General features: G+C 41.0%; 1 protein-coding gene across 1 annotated transcript in view; it reads right to left on the reverse strand.

Moving 5' to 3' along the window:
- The window catches only part of Clstn2 (calsyntenin 2), a 586,750-nt gene that overhangs the window by 352,269 nt on the left and 216,303 nt on the right, over positions 1-18,178 (reverse strand). The window contains exon 2 of the mRNA XM_005407778.2: positions 8,445-8,567. Within this exon, the coding sequence (XP_005407835.1) occupies positions 8,445-8,567 (123 nt within the window). The remainder of the gene's footprint in view (positions 1-8,444; positions 8,568-18,178) is intronic.

Consider the following 18,178-nt stretch of genomic DNA (forward strand, 5'->3'; position numbering starts at 1 on the left):
TTTTTGGTTTTTCTCCGGTACCGGGAATCGAACTCACGACTTTGCGCTTGCCAGGCAGGCGCTTTTGCCGCTGAGCTAAATCCCCAACCCTCTTTTTTGTCTTTTTGAGATAGGGTCTCGCTGTGCAGTTCAGGCTGGCCTTGAACTCTCTTTGTAGCACAGGCTGGCCTTGTACTTGCAGTGATCCTCTGCCTCAGCCTCCTGAGTGCTGGGATTACAGGTGTGTGCTACCACACTCAGTTAATTCCCTTAATCTTCATTCAGCTAGCATCTCTTCCTCAGAAAAAGGACCACCCACCATTACTATGCCAGGAGACATGGTGCTTTTTAAAAATTGGTATTAGAGTAGTGAAGTCTGTTTAAGGAAATTGGTAACGTTTTATTTCCTTCTCGGCAAGGCAAAGGATTCCTGTCCTAGGTTCCTGAGCTCAAGCCCCAGCAGAGCTCAGATCTGCCTCCTGATCCTTGACCATCACTCACTGGTAGATACAAGCGAGGAACAAAAAGCGTGGAAGGGAGAAGTTGGAGTGAATGCAGTGCCCCTGGTGGAGATGACCAAGAGCGATTCCCAAATACACTCTTCAAGCCCCTATCAATCACTGTCAAGGCCAGAAGCTGCCAAGCTGGCAGGAAAAAGAAAACAAAGGAACAGAGCCTAAATCAGTGCAATTCCGGAGTGATGGATGTGTCTTCTCCCAGTTGGCCTGGCAGGACTCCAGCGGCCACAGATTCGGGTCCATAAGTGCAGGCATTGTAAAGATCTTGCTGCTGCTGAGGGCTACAGAGGACCCCTCGTTAGCATCCTCTCTAGAGGTCATAAACATAAGCTTGACCAGGCTTCCAGCTTGTTTTCTGGCTGTTGCCCTCACTCCATAATTATTTTCAGCTTTAGAGCAACTTCTGCATGTCGTAAGTGAATTTTTAAATCACTCTTTGCCCACCACTGAAAGCCATTGATCGAGGCCACTGTAGTGAAGGGGTAGTCCTTGTCAAAGGGAGGAAGGCCTTGAGTCTGAGGACTTGGGACTGGGCACCCCCTACAGGGACATAGTCTCCTCTCTATGGGGAGGATTGGGGATTATTCTCCCCTCTTACTTTCCCATCTAACCTGATCCTCTCCAGCCGCATGAAATTGGGTAGTCACAGCTTGTACCAGTATGAGTATCTGAGGACACAATCTCAGACTTTCACCGAAGGAAAAACACATGTGTTTTATTTTTGTTTTAAAACACAGAAATAAAACTCTGACTCCTATGCTTGTTTAAGAAAGACATTCCGGGGGCTGGGGATTTAGCTCAGCGGCAAAAGCGCCTGCTTGGCAAGCGCAAGGTCGTGAGTTCGGTTCCCGGTACCGGAGAAAAACCAAAAAAAAAAAAAAAAAAAAAAAAGAAAGACATTCCAAACAAAATTGACCACGGGAAAATTATTATTTTTCTAATGGGAAATAATTGCAAACAACCTAAATATCAAAAGTAGGGGAACAGTTAAATAAATTGTGGTGTGTAACTGTATTAGCACTTAAGTAATATTTCTAGTAAGTTTAACTAGTTTAGGAAATGTCTGAGAATGGTGAAAAGAAAAAGATTCAGAACCATATCTACTATGGCCCAAATTAATTACAAATATTCATATATATAAGTTAAAAAGCCCATCAACATTTTAAGAATAGGTAAATTTTGTTTATTCTTTTTTTTTTTTTTTTTTTTTGAGACAGGCTCTCACTATGCAGTTCAGCCTGGTCTTGAGCTCAAATTATAGCTCAGGCTGGCCTTGAACTCGCAATGACCCTCCTGCCTCAGCCTCCCAAGTGCTGGGATTACAGGTGTGCAACACCACACCTCTCTATTCTTTTTCTTTTTAATAGTTTTCATTTGTCTTTGTATGAACAAATAGAAGTTCATGCTTTCCTAACTTACCATAGATTCTAGCTCCGTGGGGTCCCCAGGCAGGGTAGACCCCAGACAGCTGGGTCCCCTGGAGGTGGCCCTGTAGGTGAGGGGCGAGGAGTCCTCTCCATGTGGCTATTTCACCATGTGCCATTTGGTGCTCATTCACAGATTTCTCTTATGGTTTTTGCTGACTTCATAAACTACTTATATACTTATTTACTTAGATTTTTCTTTAAATTAGAGTTTTAAAAACCCAAAGGAATTTACTTAGAAAGAAAATTCTTGAAATGAATACCCAGCAATACTTGCTTCAAAAAAGTAACCTACATAAAGTAAAATAAAATAGAATGTTATTAAAATTCTAGCTGGATGCTGTTTCCTACTGAAAGTTCTGCAATAAAGTTTGCTCTTGTTCTATCAAAAAGGGAGATTAGTAAGTGTGAGAGAGGTGCTAAAGATGTCTTGAGCATCCCAATCTGCGCCTTTCTTCCTGACACAATCAGATGGAAAGAAAACTTAAAGAAAAAGGACTTGGCAAAAGATTGGCATTCTTTAATGCTATAATGGGACACTGTGCATCTCTTCCAATGCTAATGAGCTATGTGTTCCACACTGGACAAATGGCAGAGGAGAAGGCATGACCTGAAGTCTCAAAGTGTGGAACTGAATGACAGGGCTAATCAGTATCACCTGGATGACCTGGAGGAGTTGATAAGAGTTCCCTAATTCTCAATGTTCCCATTTGTAAAACAAAATCATGAGAGCTGACCTCCCTGTTGCACAAATTGATGAGGATACATGCAATTTTAATGTGTGCAGTGGGTGGTACACATACAGTGTGCCTGTGTGTATGTGTGTGTGTGTGTGTGTGTGTGTGTGTGTGTGAGTGTGACTGTGTATAATAAAAGGGTATTGGTCTATGATATTCTAAATGTACATCTAGTAAATAATAGATTACAGTACAGGGATAAATCATAGGTAGGACACAGGAAATGTATTGCCAACTAAACTTACACTTATTTATAGAGTTGTACTACACAATTTTCAAGCTACATTCTCCTGCATTACTTAACTGATTATTCCTATACTACCACCTAGCCAAATAATAGAGGAAGTTTGGTTTAATGGTATAAATGGGTCAGTATATCTAACAAACTTTAGAAAAACTCCAAACTTACTTTTCTCCTTTCTTTAGCACCATCACCATCATCACAGTTTATAACTACATCACTAGAATCAACCTAAAGGGAAGCAAATATTTGTGGTTTATTGGTAGTAAGAATTACAATTAGTCTGATGATTCTCATTATTACTATTGCTGTGACTATCAAAATTATGGTTTATAGGGCACCTTTGGGCCGCTGGAGGGAACACTGGGCATTTTGCCTGAATATCTTATTTAATTCAAATATCAATTCCAGGAGTCAGTACCAAAATTAACCCCCTCTTGAACTTCTCCGTTAAAGGAATTCAGTGACTTATCTGAAATTATAAAACTAGTAAGTGGCAGAATGTAAGTGATATAAGTCTGATAAGAGAAATAAGCCAGCACAGATAAATAGTACACGACACTCATTTGTGAATTCTAAAAAAGTTTATCTCATAGAAGTAGAGAATCTAATGGTGGGTACTGGAGGTGGGGAGTTAAGGAGTGAGGAACGTAGAGATGTCAGAGGATATATAATTGCAGTAAGATACAAGGAATAAATTTCAAGAAACCTATTAGCAAGGCGACAGTTAACAATGATTTAGCATATTCTATGGGGTGAATTTCATGTCCTAGTGCAGAAAAATAATTATGTAAGGTAATGCATGTGCTAATCAGTTAGGTTTCAACATTCAACAGTTTCTCCATATACATACTACAAAACATCATGTAAGTGATAAAAACATACAATGTTATTTGACAAAAATGTAATAAAATTAAATTTAAAAAAAGTCATGCCTGTTGACAACTTCTGCCTTCTCCTCTTACCATAAGACACCATGACTAGAGCCACATGTGGTGGCAGATACCCATACATCCAACCTTTGGCAGGCTGAAACAGGACAATCATGAGTTCAAGGTCTGCCTGGGTTATATAGATGGACATGCCTCAGAACAAAACAAAGCAAAGCAAAGCAAAACAAAACAAAACTATGGATATGTGGACGCCTGGAAAGGTCTTTGTGATCAGTCGGCCACAGGGCCTGAGCCATAAACAAGGCCCCCAGCAGGCCTAGACAGGAGGCCGGCAGCAGGCAGGTAGACAGGCAAATGAACATAGAGGGGAGAACAGTCCCTGCTGCAGCCAGCACGGTAACCAGCTAATCACATGGTGCCAAATCATGTCCCAGGCAATTTTCTGAGTAGCCTTCAGAGACTTACCCAGCCTGAGAAGCCAGCCAATTATGCCTGATCATTCTCTGCATCCCTGTCCTCACAAAAGACAAGTCCAGACTGGCCCAATGTAGACAAATGAGCCGTTCTATTATCTCTGAAAGGCAAAGTAATTCCCTTCAAATTTAAAAGTCTCCATGGTTTCCTAACAGGCCCCAGTGGGGCACATGCAGAAATTAATAGGTTCACATTGTGCCCAGCTTGCTTTTATTACCATTTTTTTTTTTTGGCCAGAATTTTAGACAAGGTTTCTACTATCACTCAAGGATTTTTCTGTTTCTGATTCTTTAAGAAGGTCAATTCTACAGTGCTCATACTTTGAGCTGAAAATTGAGTCCAATCTAATGGACTTGACTGAAGTGTAAGCGAGGTTTTCCTGATCAAGTGGGAGAGAGATCCAAATGCGGTGTCACAGGAACGGGGAACTCAGAGGAGGCAGAGAGAAGCCCTGGGCCCACCCCTGTCCACATGCAGGCCTGCTCCGGATGTCAGGTCAGTTGCTCACCCTGAGTTTCAGCCAGGTATCTCTTCTAGGAAACTAGCACAGAGGCAAGTCAGGAGAAGGAAACTCTAATTTATTAAACTTCGACACGTTTGAATCATTGCAATACACAGCACAGACATTGTTTAAATTTTATCAAAACAATATTGAAAAGCTTATATTGTCTTATACATGATAATAGGGAGGTTACTGCCATCAGCTATTTTACTACATTGACATTAAACCATATCAGAGGAAAGAGCCACAGTGGAACAGAAAACACGGACTCATTGTATGAATAAGATTACAGGCTCAGGCACCTTTGCTGGAAAGCAGTGTAGCGTGATTCAGAAAATTTAAAAATTCTTCTCCAATTAATTCCAATTCTGACAATCCATCCAAACAACAGAATCTAAAATGTAGACATTGGTTCAAATAAAAAAGTTTGAAAATAGGCAAATTGCCCACCAGTCAGAGAACATAGACTGTAGAATACTCATTAAGTATATACTCACATAGTCATTTAATCAGCTATAGAACAACATTAAATAAAATAGTATATTTTCATTATTTGGTGGGAAAATATTAATATAAATATTTCATAAATATTTTTAAAAATATTAATATGCATTAAATTGGTCTGTTATTTAATTGAATGATAATTAAATCAATAAAACATGCATTGAAAATTTAATATTAAATATGAGGTGTGATCAGTTTTTTAAAGAGTAGTAGAAAAATGACTGAAAAGAAATACACTGACGTGTTCAAAGATGCCCTCCCTGATGGTAGGAAAACATGCTGCATGCTTTTGGGGTGCTGAGCTATTTTTTTTCCACATTTTCTGCAGTGAATGTTTTATTATTATAATAACCAGAAGATATATCATAAAAGCTATGCTATCTCCTTGAATTATGCATTTGTGTACACAATACTATTGAGATTTTTATTCCAGGAGAATTATTTGGGATTGCGTATGAGTCTAAATGATATTTAGCAGAGCTTATGTGTAAAAAAATTTTACTTAAAAAAGTTTTAAAGATTGGGGTGGGGGAGATAAGAGAAACAAGACCTAGAGAAAGTAATATAGAGGGAACTATCTTCCATGGAGCTTATAGTTCATCTCGTGGGCTAAATAAAGACCCCAAGGAAAGGGGTGGGGAGACTGACCCATAATACATGAACAGTTGATAAGGGGGGACTAAAAGCTTCAGTAGACTTCAAGGAGTGATGGAGCTGGCAGATATGAATTTTTCAATTTTATGAGAACGATAGGGATCTGAAATAAATCTCCAGTATTTTCTTTTTAAGATAAATGTTTTAAAATAAGTGCCTGCAGCATGGATGGATGGCTAGTGCCTGTTTCCTGTCTTAGAGCTGATCATAAATAGCACTGAGAAAAATAGCTTTGACCATCCTAAAAAGCACCTTTATTTTTTACTCTTAAGAGCTTGGAAGATTATATTTTGATGCATTAAGCTCGATTTTTTTAAAGGCAGCTGCAAAGACCAGGTGGAGGATAGAAACTGTCTTTAGTTGGTAATAACTACTCAGAGCAAAGCCGTAAGCACACCATACTCAAGATGTGCCTGAATGACCATGAGCGCTTCCAGTGGTCAGAATACAAATCCAAGTTCAAAGGCAACTGGTAGATCTAGGATTTAAGCAGTCATTTGGTAAATCTTCAGGTGAAACTTTAGTTGTTCTTCAGCACCAAAACTGAGACCATTAAGCAATGTTTCATAAATTCAAACTTTCAAATGTCGGATATGCTTGAAATGTTTTTGCTGTTTTCCTATTCTGGTTTACATATTAGAGAGCTTGTAACTGTACTGTAAACTTTAGTCTCCGCACTCACTATTGGCTGAGAATGGGGCTACGTGAAGCGTAGACATAATGAACAGTCAGATGCCTACCTCGTCTTTTAAAGTATAAGTTTCACTGCACAGAAATGACTTAATAACATCTATTTACTTCTCTTTAGTTTATCATTAGTTTGCCGTATTATGTTTGAAAGAGAGTTTACAGATTTGAAGTAAAGTTGTATATGAGGCCCTACTTAATGCCAAGGCCTCTGCACACAGGCTATGGCAAAGGGCCATGAGCACATGCTTGGTCTATGAGGGAGGTTATGGCTTTGCTCTGTATTTCATATCTGGTTCATTAAGATGAACCAGAGTCCTGAATTTTCCTGAACCAGAACCCTGAAAATTGCTGAATTTTCACTGAGCAAAAATCTCTTAGTGCCTAAATGTCATATCTATGTCTTGAAGCACACGGTACATATCAAACTAAATATTTCCATGACCTCAAATTTTTGCTAACATTTGCTTAAATATCTCATTTTCAGAAGTTGCTCAGAATTGTTGATTAATCCCAACACCTATTTGTTATGTCCATGAAGGGATGAGCGGGAGTATTCACAGGCTGGCAAAGAAGGTGTGAGGAAGATAACTCATTTTTGTGGAAAAGACGGCATGTGATTTTTAGTTCCAAGCGGCATTTGGTTGTACAGAACCTTTGAGGATATCCAGAAGATGTATGGAAATGTGCCACCTCTAAACACCATAGAAGTCACAGTTAGGTGCCCTTGGTGGTTATCATTCTACATAAAATATAGAGAAAGCCTTCTGAGAGCTGAGAGTATCCCCCCATGCTCTGCAAGGATGCTTACATGTTTGTCTTCAAATAACACTGGATTTAACTCACCCTCTTACTCCTTACTGTATAATGCTCCATAATGAAAAGGGGCTTCATGGAGCTTATCTCTTAAAAGTGTAAAAGAACCAATTTTTTCCTGCCCAAGAAGCTCATAATGTAATGGACAAGCTGTCAGAAGAAATAGACTTCATCATGGTGTAAACCTCTGCTTGGCACCCATCTATCATAAAGCAATCTTCCAGAAGTCTTGCAAACCTTCATTAACTCTCCTGTCTTTCTCCTGACGGTTATAAAATGTTAACAGTATTACTCATGATGCAGGCATCCTCAGATTCTCTGTCCAATCCCTCCTACTCCTGCTCTCACCTAGCCCCTTGTCTTTGCCAAGTCTGTGGAAACACATGACATAGCAGGATCCTGCACACACCCCTTCGGGACCACGGCCCTTGGAGGAGGTCAGAGAAGAAAGCAGTGGTTGTCCTGATAACGGTGAGAAAGATCTTTAGTCACCGCTGCAGAGGGCAAACTTGTTCTGCATTCTGCCTTCCTGTCCAAAATCTCTAGCCACATGTAAGACCAAGGGCATGACCTTTTTAGCAAACATTTCTTGATTATTTCCTGCCCCATTTTTTGCTAATCCATCAAGTTACAAGTACCCACCTATATATGATATGTAGGCAAGTGGGGGCAGTGGACACACATTTTATCTATGGGTCTATGGATCATCTGTCTAGGGGGGAAATGCCCCCAGTGACTTTACTAATCCAAGTTCCCAACACCAAGGGCCACTCCAACTGTTTACCACCTCTCAGTTAAAGAAGAAAACAGAGGTCCTCTGTTGGAGGTATTCTGATGTAAAAATGCCACAGGCAGATACAGAATCCACACCCAAAATAAGAAACAGCACACAGCATTAAATTCATAGGCTGGTCTAAAATACGTACAAGTGGTGACAGTAGCTACAACACCCAAGCCTGGGTTTTGTGAGTCTCCAAAGCCAGCCAAGCTCAGCCACATGAAGACTTCATCTCACCTGCAAAAGGAACCGGTGCATCTTTATCCAGCGCTACCAGAGGTGGGTCCAAAATGACTGTGTCATTATTCTCAGTTATGACTCCATGATATGAAGTCTCAATCCATGGCTTGTGTTTGTTGACTAGAAAACAATGGAAACAAAAGAGCAACATGTAAATAACTAACCTCTCATAGGATTATTACTTTTGAACATTTTCCCAGTCACAGGCTTTCTCACCCAACAACCCTAGAGAAAGTTAACCCATTTATTATTATTATTATTTTTTTTGAGACAGGGTCTCACTATGCAGTTCAGGCTGGCCTGGACTCACTATGTAACCCAGCATGGCCTCGAACTCTCAGCAATCCTCTTGTCTCAGCCTCCTGAGTGCTGGAATTATAGGCATGCACCACCACGTTCAGCTTTGTTAGCCCATTTGGTAGAGCACTATGAGAAGACTGAAGTGGTGTTGCCACAAGCCAAGAAACTCCCAGGAGTCAGGGCAGGACTCAGAGTAGATCTCCCCCAGCACATTCAAAGGGAGTAAAGCCCCACACAACACCCTGGTTTTAGACTTTAGCCCTCTAAAAGTGTAAAACCGTGTAGTTTTGTTTTTCTAAGACACTCAAGATGTGGTGCTCTCAATGGCCACCCTAGTGAATGAGTATACTATGCTTGTAGTTATCAGGCACTTGTCATGGGCAGAAAATTGAACTAAGACTGGTGTCAGGACTCGGTGTAATTTTCCTTTATGGGCATCTTATCTGTTCACCTCCATTCTCTTTCCATTCCATCTCCTTGGTCTATTTCATCAGGTTTTGTTCTAATGCAAATAAACCTTCTCTGGATTGCTGCGGTGGCCTTCTAACTGGTCTCCCAGTTTGAAGCCCTAGCCCCTTCTAGCCCATACTCCGCACTAATATCAAGAGTGACCTTTCTAAAATACTAATCTGATTACTCAACTGTGAGCTTCTTGGTCTCTCTCTTTTTAATCCCCCCACACCCTTGTAGAAACCTAAGTGCAAAGTAGATGCTTTACAAATAAAATAAAGTGTATGAAGGGGCCTTAAAAATAATCCAAGTTGTCCCAATGCCAACCCCCACCCTGTGCATCATAGTTTCAAAGGTGTGGGTCCACATGTAATCTCCATCAGCAACCTGTGGGGTAGGTGTGATCGTTATAGAGATGATGAACAAACTACTTCCATGGGATAGATGTGACTTCTCCAAACCACTGCATGGTTAATTAGTAGTGAGTAGAAAAACAAAAACCCTTCATATTCCATGATATCCGTTTACAAAAATACACACATAATATATAATACATATATACATTCTGATCTATCTATCTATCCATATATCGCTGTATACATCACATTACCAATTTTTCAAGGGCAATGGCAAAGCAGGAGCTTAGAGACTTGGCAGCAGCTCTGTTGCAGAAGCTATTGTCCTGTCCCATCCCCCTACCCTTTCAAAGGCCAGTTAAGAGCTTATCCCAGGATTACTGGTTGCCTCAACTCAAGCCCCCTTCCGACTCCTTCTGACTAACTCCTTGCCAGTCATCCACTGACTGAGTGGCAGTCTGATAAGGCAGGGACATGTCTGGGCCCCTGAAAGCCATTTCTGCTGGTTGGGTCAGGCCCAGGGTGGACAGCAGCTCTGCCCACTGAAGGTGTGCATGGAGCACAAGCCTCAGCCATTCTTGCAATTTGGCATTGAGACCGATGCTTCATTATGGACCCTGGAAGAATTACAGCCACTCTGGGCTTTCCTCACACTCCTTTGCTCTTCTGTTAGCCATCAACACAAAGGCAATGTAAATAATTTGCCACTCTTGGGAGAAACAATTCATTTCCCCCCTTAATTAAACCTAGGGGCCTATTCATTAAAAATGTGCAAAGAGCACACGCTGGCTCACCCAGAGGTTCAGATTCATAGTGCTTCTAAGTCGCAGGCGATAGACTCTACAGTCACCATTCCTGCTTTTAGCTTTTGCTTAGCTGGTTCTGGCTGGTCCTAAGTGCGTGAGGCAGTCTCTCAGAGCTTCATGTCCCTCGATTGTAAATGAAGATAATGACATCACTCACGTGTCTGCCCTGCCACTCAGATGTCCTGTGCTGGACCCACAGCCTTTGCCCTTTCATTACTTAGACTCACCACTTGCTTGTGGGCAGTGACAGCATCTGCTGAACAGGTTGTCTACGGACAGCCTCTGACCAGTGGAGGAGGGTTGATTTCCTTACACCCACAGTCCTGCCTCTCTTTTTTCTCGCCACTCATCAGCAGAGCAGCTATTACATATAAGGTATGTTATATACACAGATGCAGGTAATCCTCACAATAACCCCATTAGGTAGGACTTTAAATCTCATTTTGCAGGTGAGGACTTGAGGTTCAGAAAGGATTCAATGTCCCTGCTTTGGAAAATAAAAATATTAACATCCTTAACATTTTCTTCCTTCTCTTCTCCATTCCCTCAGACCTATCTGGACTTTTGCATTGTCAAGGCTGAGAAACATTGCTATTTTGATGTGTAACAAAATCAGCTCTGTGCTTTCTTTATTGACCAAATCCTCAGGACTGCAAACTGATAACTTAAAAGTATATCACTTTCACTATGGGGAAATTATCCATGGATGAGTCAAGTCTTGTACAAGAATCATGTTTTCTTCTCAGTAGTTCAATGGTTCTTCCACACACAGATTCCTTGCATCCAGAGCCATTGGATTCTTTAGTCTTTCACTCCAGCAAATGTCTGTCCCACCCCATCTAGGCCAGTATCATATTTGGAAGCAGCCTCTTTTGTATACCTCTTTGTTTTTCTAAATTTAATGATGGCCTTTTTCTTTTGTTGAGTGATAAAACACGGGACCTCTCCATAGCGAAACCATATTTTAGCTTTTCAATCATTCTGTCTGATATTTATTTTGCATATGTAAAATGGGGATAATTATTTCTCATGACTCCTGTAACAACCGCAAGACTTAATGCAGACAAATCTAGAACCCTCTGTGCAGAGTATCATTCAAACACTCTTACGCTATCCTATCCCACTCCATGCTTCTGGGTGCCTGAGGAGTGGCCTCCTGACCTCTTCCATTCAACAGATATTTATGTAGCACTTAGATGTACAAAAGATGCCATTCTAAGCATTAAGTTAAAATGAGGATTAAAGGCCCTTGAAAAGGAACATTTGACAAAATTCAGTATTCATTTTTAATTAAAACTGTCAGGAAATGAGTAACGTAAAGGAATTTATTCAATAAGACAAAGAACCCGTATAAAAACATCGTACTTAAAGGTAAAAAAAGTAAATTCTTTTCCCTTAAGAACAAGAATACTCTGAGGATGTCCGCTTTCACTTCTACTCAGAGTGTTCTGGAGGATCTACTTCAGACAACAAAGCAAGAAAAAAGTGTTGGCTTGGATAGGAAGAAGTAAAATGGTCCTTTATTCACAGAGAATCTGATTATCAATTTTGAAAGCATTATAGGACAAGAAATCCTGCCAGAAATTGTAACAGCATCCAGGAAGTTTACAGAATGGACAGTAAATATATAAATTCAATGGTATGATTATTACTAGCAATGAACAACTAGAAATTTAAATTAAAACACTGCTACATAGCATTAAAAGCCATGACATATATAGCAATGACTTTCAGAAAAGCATGCAAGATCTGCACAGTGAAAACTTCAAGACACTCTGAAAGAATTTAAAGACCCAAGAAGTCTTCAGGGAAAGATAAACAGTGCTTACACTTGGTAGACTCAATATAGTTAAGGTGTAAATTTTTCCCCCAAATTGATTTACAGATTCAAGGCAATCCAAATCAAAATGCCAGCAGGACTTTTTAAAAGGATAAGGCAATGCAACATTTACATGAAAACTAATAAAGGCCTGACATAGCCTTGTTTAACTTTGGAAAATAAGAACAAAGTTGAAAGACTTGCAGTATCTGATCTAGAAACACTGCAAAGGTACCCTAAGCAAGACAGCACGGTACTGACATAAAGACAGACAAGTAGACCAACAGAAAAGTGGAAGGACAGCCAGGCATGGGGCTGTGTGTTCATAAACCCAGGTACTCCAGAGGTTGAGGTTAGAGGATTGCCGATTCCAGTCAAAACTGGGAAACTTAGGAAACTCATTTCAAAAAGAAGAGCAGATAAATAAAATAAGATTGATACTACAGAGTTCTGATGAGACAAGTAGAACTCTCATGTACTACTAATAAAAGTGTAAACTACATGTCATTATAGGCTTTTTAAAAATGATTCAACAGTTCCATTCCTAGGACTCACCTCAAAGAAATTAAAACATAACTACATAAAAGATTTATATGAATGCAATTAACACTGTGATGGAAATTTTAAAAATTTAAAAATAGATTTTAAAAATTTAAAAACTAGTAGTCTGACACCATATGAGGACAAAATAAGATAATGCAGCCTGCCACATAGCTCCTCTGTTCGACTCATGCAGTCTTGACTGACTACCCCAGAGATTAGCTGACCCAGCTCAGTTTGACCACACTCAGCTGCACACCCTGAACTTTCTAGCCCCCAAACATATCCAATTTGCTAACTTGTTTTAAGGACTTTCTACTCAGCAATGAAGAATAACTGTTGCTACCCAATTAAAAGTCACCAGGATTTTAAGCTTTTGTATCTCCCACTTACAAAACCTATATAAATTAAGCCCCAAACCAGCTCTAGGCTGATGCTTTGGTACTGGGTTCCATAACAACCTAACACCTTGTTTTTTGGTTTTTCTCCGGTACCGGGAACCGAACTCATGACCTTGCGCTTGCCAGGCAGGTGCTTTTTGCCGCTGAGCTAAATCCCCAGCCCCTCCTAACACCTTTATGCAGAATAAAATATACTGGAAACTAAAATGGCCATCAGCCAGACATGGTGGCACATGCCTGTAGTCACAGCTTTCAGGAGACTGAGGCAGGAGGATTGCCACAAGTTCGAGGCCAGCCTGGGCTATACAGCTAGTTCAGGGACCGTCTGAACTATGCAGCAAGACTTTGTCTCAAAAAACCCAAAATACATACATACATACATACATAAATAAATATAAAATGGCCATCAACTAGTGGATGCATGAACAAATTATAGTATATCTGGATAATGTACATCTACTCAGCAATAAAAAGGATTAAGTGCTGATCTGCATAATGAAATGGATGAATGTGCAAAGCATTTACTAGTGAACAAAAGTGAAAACAGTCAAACACAAGACTGATGCCATTTGAAGCTATTCACATTGCATTCTAGAAAATCAAAAAGTACTGGAATAGATCATCAGTGTCCAGGCTGACATTTGATTGCCAAGGGGCACACATGAACTTCCCAGCATAAAGAAACTATTCTGTAGCTTGACTTTGAGAGTAGTTACACTTCTTTTTGCCTGCATTTGTCAAAACTAACCTGACTGCAGGCTTTAAAAAGTGAATTGCTTGTATACATTTCGCCTTAATAAGTATGCAGCAAGAGCCATTGTTCATTCTTAAAAGAGTTGTTATACTAGAGGGAGACCCACAATATCCATTATGGTTGAGAGTTAGGTAAGCAGAGGAGATTTCCGTGGAAAAAGACAGCAGAAATACTGACTCATAGTAACCCAGGATTGCTTCATAGAGAAAATATATTCTAAGTTGTGAGCAATAAGAATTGAATCAGAATAAAGCATGCAGAGGGCTCCCCGCAGAAAAATGTGGTTGAGCAAAGCACTCAGTTTGTTGTGCAGAAAATGTGAGTGGTGAGATTTGGCTGGAGAACTATGTTTCAGGAGGCAAGATTGGCACCAGGCTGGATTGACAGACAGCATCCACATCATCCAAGGCCTAGCCACATGCTCAGAAACCACCCAGGGGCTACTTCTGAACTCTGGCTTCATGGGATGCTGGCACGCATTTCCTGTCTAGAAAGAACACGTGGATGCTTTTGGCTTGGCCATTGTTTTTTGTTCTAACACATAGCCCAATCAGCTCACACTGTGCTCCACTTACACGGACCTGCTTCACTCCAGAAGAACTGACCTTTAACCAGTTATTGTAAATAACTGTTAAGGCAGTGTCCCTGTTTGCTCCATGTCCCCTCTGGAGGCTGAGCTCTGTTATCTTGTGCCCCTTTAGGACCACTTCTGGCCTCTGTCTTGTTTCTTCTCTATGATGTTTCAGCCACTGGAAAATGTCTTTCACTCATGCAGAGGAAACACCAGTGTGATATTTCTGCTCCATTTACAGAGAAATTAGGTCTTGCCACCCAATGCGCCTTTAACTGGAACACAGGAGCATCTCTCAGGAGAGCTCCTCGGTGCTCTTCTCTTCGCTTCCACCTCTGATAAAAAGTGTGTTACTGCTTAATGCAAGCAGCAAAGCTGTATGGCTGAAAATTTACCCTTTGAATCTTCCTGCTTTCATCCCAAAGTTCACCTTTCTGGTCACTCCTAGCTTCTGAATCTTCAGAACTCTAATGCCACCCCCTGGGTACAAGTCATCTATGAATAAAAATATGCTTTCCTGATTCCAAAATGCTTAAGGCAATTAACCACACTGTAGTAAATATTTATTCCAGTAATCAAGTGGGCCTTCTGTCTGACATGGCCAACTTTCCCTTCTGACCTATCCCCTGGTACAGTTGCTTAGCCAGGCTGGAAATTTGGACCTACGGGGGAACTGACAGGTGGCATGGACTGGAACAGCCAATTGTATCTTGAAACTTGCATTTATGAGACCCAGAAATTATACTTTGTTCAGCAACTGACACTTGGGCCCTTAAAATATTTGTTCATAAGATGTGGTGGTGAGTGTTCATGCAATGGTAACTCGGTGTTTATTAGGAGGAGCCAAAAAGCAACAAAACCAGAGAAAACCTATCTGCGGAAGATGCTGGACTTGAAAGCGGACATGCAGAGAGAATAGCTGTGCCACTTCTGCTTTCCCCCACTTCTGCATTCCAGCTCCGGACCCTGTCACCCTTCATGGCTTCATTAGCCTGCTCCGGGGCTTGGGAGGTTGCCAAGGGAAGCCCTCAGTAGATTTTCCCCAACCACTAGCTTTTAAACTTGTAGTAGTGTGAGTGAAATGTGTTCTTGCAATGGAACGATTCCCAACTCCAGTAACAATAATCATTTTTTAAAGTCTTTATTCCTTGCTTCACAGCGTGGGTAGGATAGGATCTATGCCTAGGAAAATCTCTATCTGCACTTCCAAGTGTAGGTTGTTTCAGCTGCTTTCCTAGGAGGTGAAGTGAGGACACCCCAGGGCTTGAGATTCTTCCATCACCCATGCTTTTGCCTTCATGCATAGCTTCCTATCCCTTTCTTCACATCTATCGCCTTTGACTCTGCCTGTTCCCCTTACACCCCTCCTCCTCAGTTGTCCTTCCCTACCTCCATTCCACCCTGTCTGTCTGCTGTCATCCCACAGGCTTTCTACATCAGCACTCGCTATCTCCCTGTGCCTCTCCCCCATGGAACCGTGTACCTCCTGGAGGGACAGGCAGCATCCCAGACATGAGGATGGCTATTGTTCCCAGTACCACACCCAACACATGGTAAGTCACTGGCAAGCAAGATGAGCATACCTCTGCCTTCTGGGAGCCTCCAATACCTTAAGCAATTAGTAGTGCCTTGATTCCAATGAGTGTGTATTCCTATACCAACCAAATAGAAAGAGGGTGTGCCTCCCAATTAAAAGCAATGGATACTGCTTGCTGGAGGTACCAATTAGAGAGTTTTAAATATAAACCCCATGGATGTGACTCACAAGTGCAAAAATCACAGAAGATGAGGCATATTTATGCTGTTTTAATTGCATTAAAATTATTTGAGGAAAAGATGATTGAATCATTAATCTTTAGCTGCTTGATAGGTGCTTTCAGTGAGAGCAGAACATTGCTTTCCTTCTCTCATTTCTTCCCTCCTTCCTTCCCTTCTCCTTCCCCCTGCCCTCCTTTCTCCTTCTTTTCCTTTTCCTCTTCTCCTCTTCCTCCTTACTCTCCTCTCTCTCCACCATTCCTTTTTTCTTTTCTTCCCATCCACAAATACTCTTGTTTAGAGTGTGAGTGCGATCAAAGTCACGTAATAAATTTCAGCAGCCTGGAATGAATCATAAGCTCATCTACTGCTGAGCATAGGCATGTGGCCAGGAATAGTCTAAGCAGAACTGTGAGCTGGGGTACCATACTGTTTTACCAAAGTGAGGTTTTATATTTTCTCTATGTAAGTGATCTGCATAAAGTCAGGTGGTCAAAGCTAACGTTATGACAGACTCTAAGGTTTACAAGGGGTGCTGAGCTTAATTTAAAGTTTTAACACTATATGCCAAGAGGATATCTTAGCCAAGTCTTTCAACCTTCCCATATCTCCACTCTCCTTTGTAAAAGGGAAGCCATACAATGCCACAGGATTGTTGAGAGGATGATAAAGCGGGAGTCCGAGTCACAGCTGACCCAATAATGACTAGCACCTCATACGTCTCTAGAAAAGGCTCTACAAATCTGAATCTCAACATCTCCAGGTTGCAATCGAGGTACCACATCTGCTATTGGGATGAAGACCTATCAGAGCCCTAGCCTTGACTCCCTGGGACTGGAAAAATTAGGTTAGTTTTGTGCAAAAGATTGGGAGCCGTTCAGGAGAAATCATTTGGAATACAGAAGGGGGAAAGTCTGGGGTTGTTTAATGTTCTCATTCAACGGCAAGGACCAAATTTATTTTTCCACACAAAATGTCTTACCCACTGAACAACATTATTCAACTGAAGTGTACACTAAATTGTTATATCTGTAATTCCACAAGATTGTTATTACTTCGATATCTCATACTTCACTGCATTTTTAACATCTTTAACCCCTAGATCTACCACTTAACTGACTGTGGAATTTACACCACTGAAGGGAACGATGTAAAACTCTTCAGTAATTGTCATTGTCAGGCTAGAATCACTGCATAGCTAATCAGGAGCCACCACTCCTGAGGGCCTACTATGTGCCACGCTGATATTACCCCTGTGATAAAGCAATGTGGGTTCCACTTCACACTTCAGTCATTCTTCCTCAACCAGAGGGGCTTCAGCTGCGAGCATTTGCTCCCATCTCCTGTGGCTGAACACTGGGGCCAGGTGTTTGGTGGGGCACAAGGAGACAGCGGAGCTCCTAGACAGCAGTTAGAGTTCTCCAGGAAAGATAAGCAATAGGATCTGTCTGTATCTATGTATTGCGTGCTTATCTCTATGCATATAATTATATAAATGCTAAGAGAGAAAGCAATTTCAAGGAATTGGCTCCTGAGTCATGCAATTGTGGGGCTGGAGAATCTAAACTCTGTAGGGCAGGCCTGAAGGCTAGACCCTCAGGCACAGGTAGATGCTGATCCTAAGGCAGCATTTCTTTTTTTCTAGGAAACCTCAGTTTTTGCTGTTAAAGTCCTGCAACTGATTTAATGAGGCTCATCCACTTCTTTGAAGGTAATCTCCTTTACTTAAAGTTAACAGATTATAGATGTGAACCACTCCTAAAAACACCTCAGTAGTAGTATGTATATTAGTGTTTGATTAGATAACTGGCTACTATAGCCTAGCCAAGTTAAGCTGTCATAAACTAATCATGACACCTACCATTCAGCATTTTAAAATGTTACATTCAAACCTAGCGACCTTCGAAGAGATAGTTTAAAGTCCTCTTAACCTCAGAGAGAACACTGTGTTTTTTTCTCTACTGGCAAACTAATAAACC

The sequence above is a fragment of the Chinchilla lanigera genome, unplaced genomic scaffold (assembly GCF_000276665.1).
Source record: "Chinchilla lanigera isolate Chin_1 unplaced genomic scaffold, ChiLan1.0 scaffold00107, whole genome shotgun sequence".
Classification (NCBI taxonomy): domain Eukaryota; kingdom Metazoa; phylum Chordata; class Mammalia; order Rodentia; family Chinchillidae; genus Chinchilla; species Chinchilla lanigera.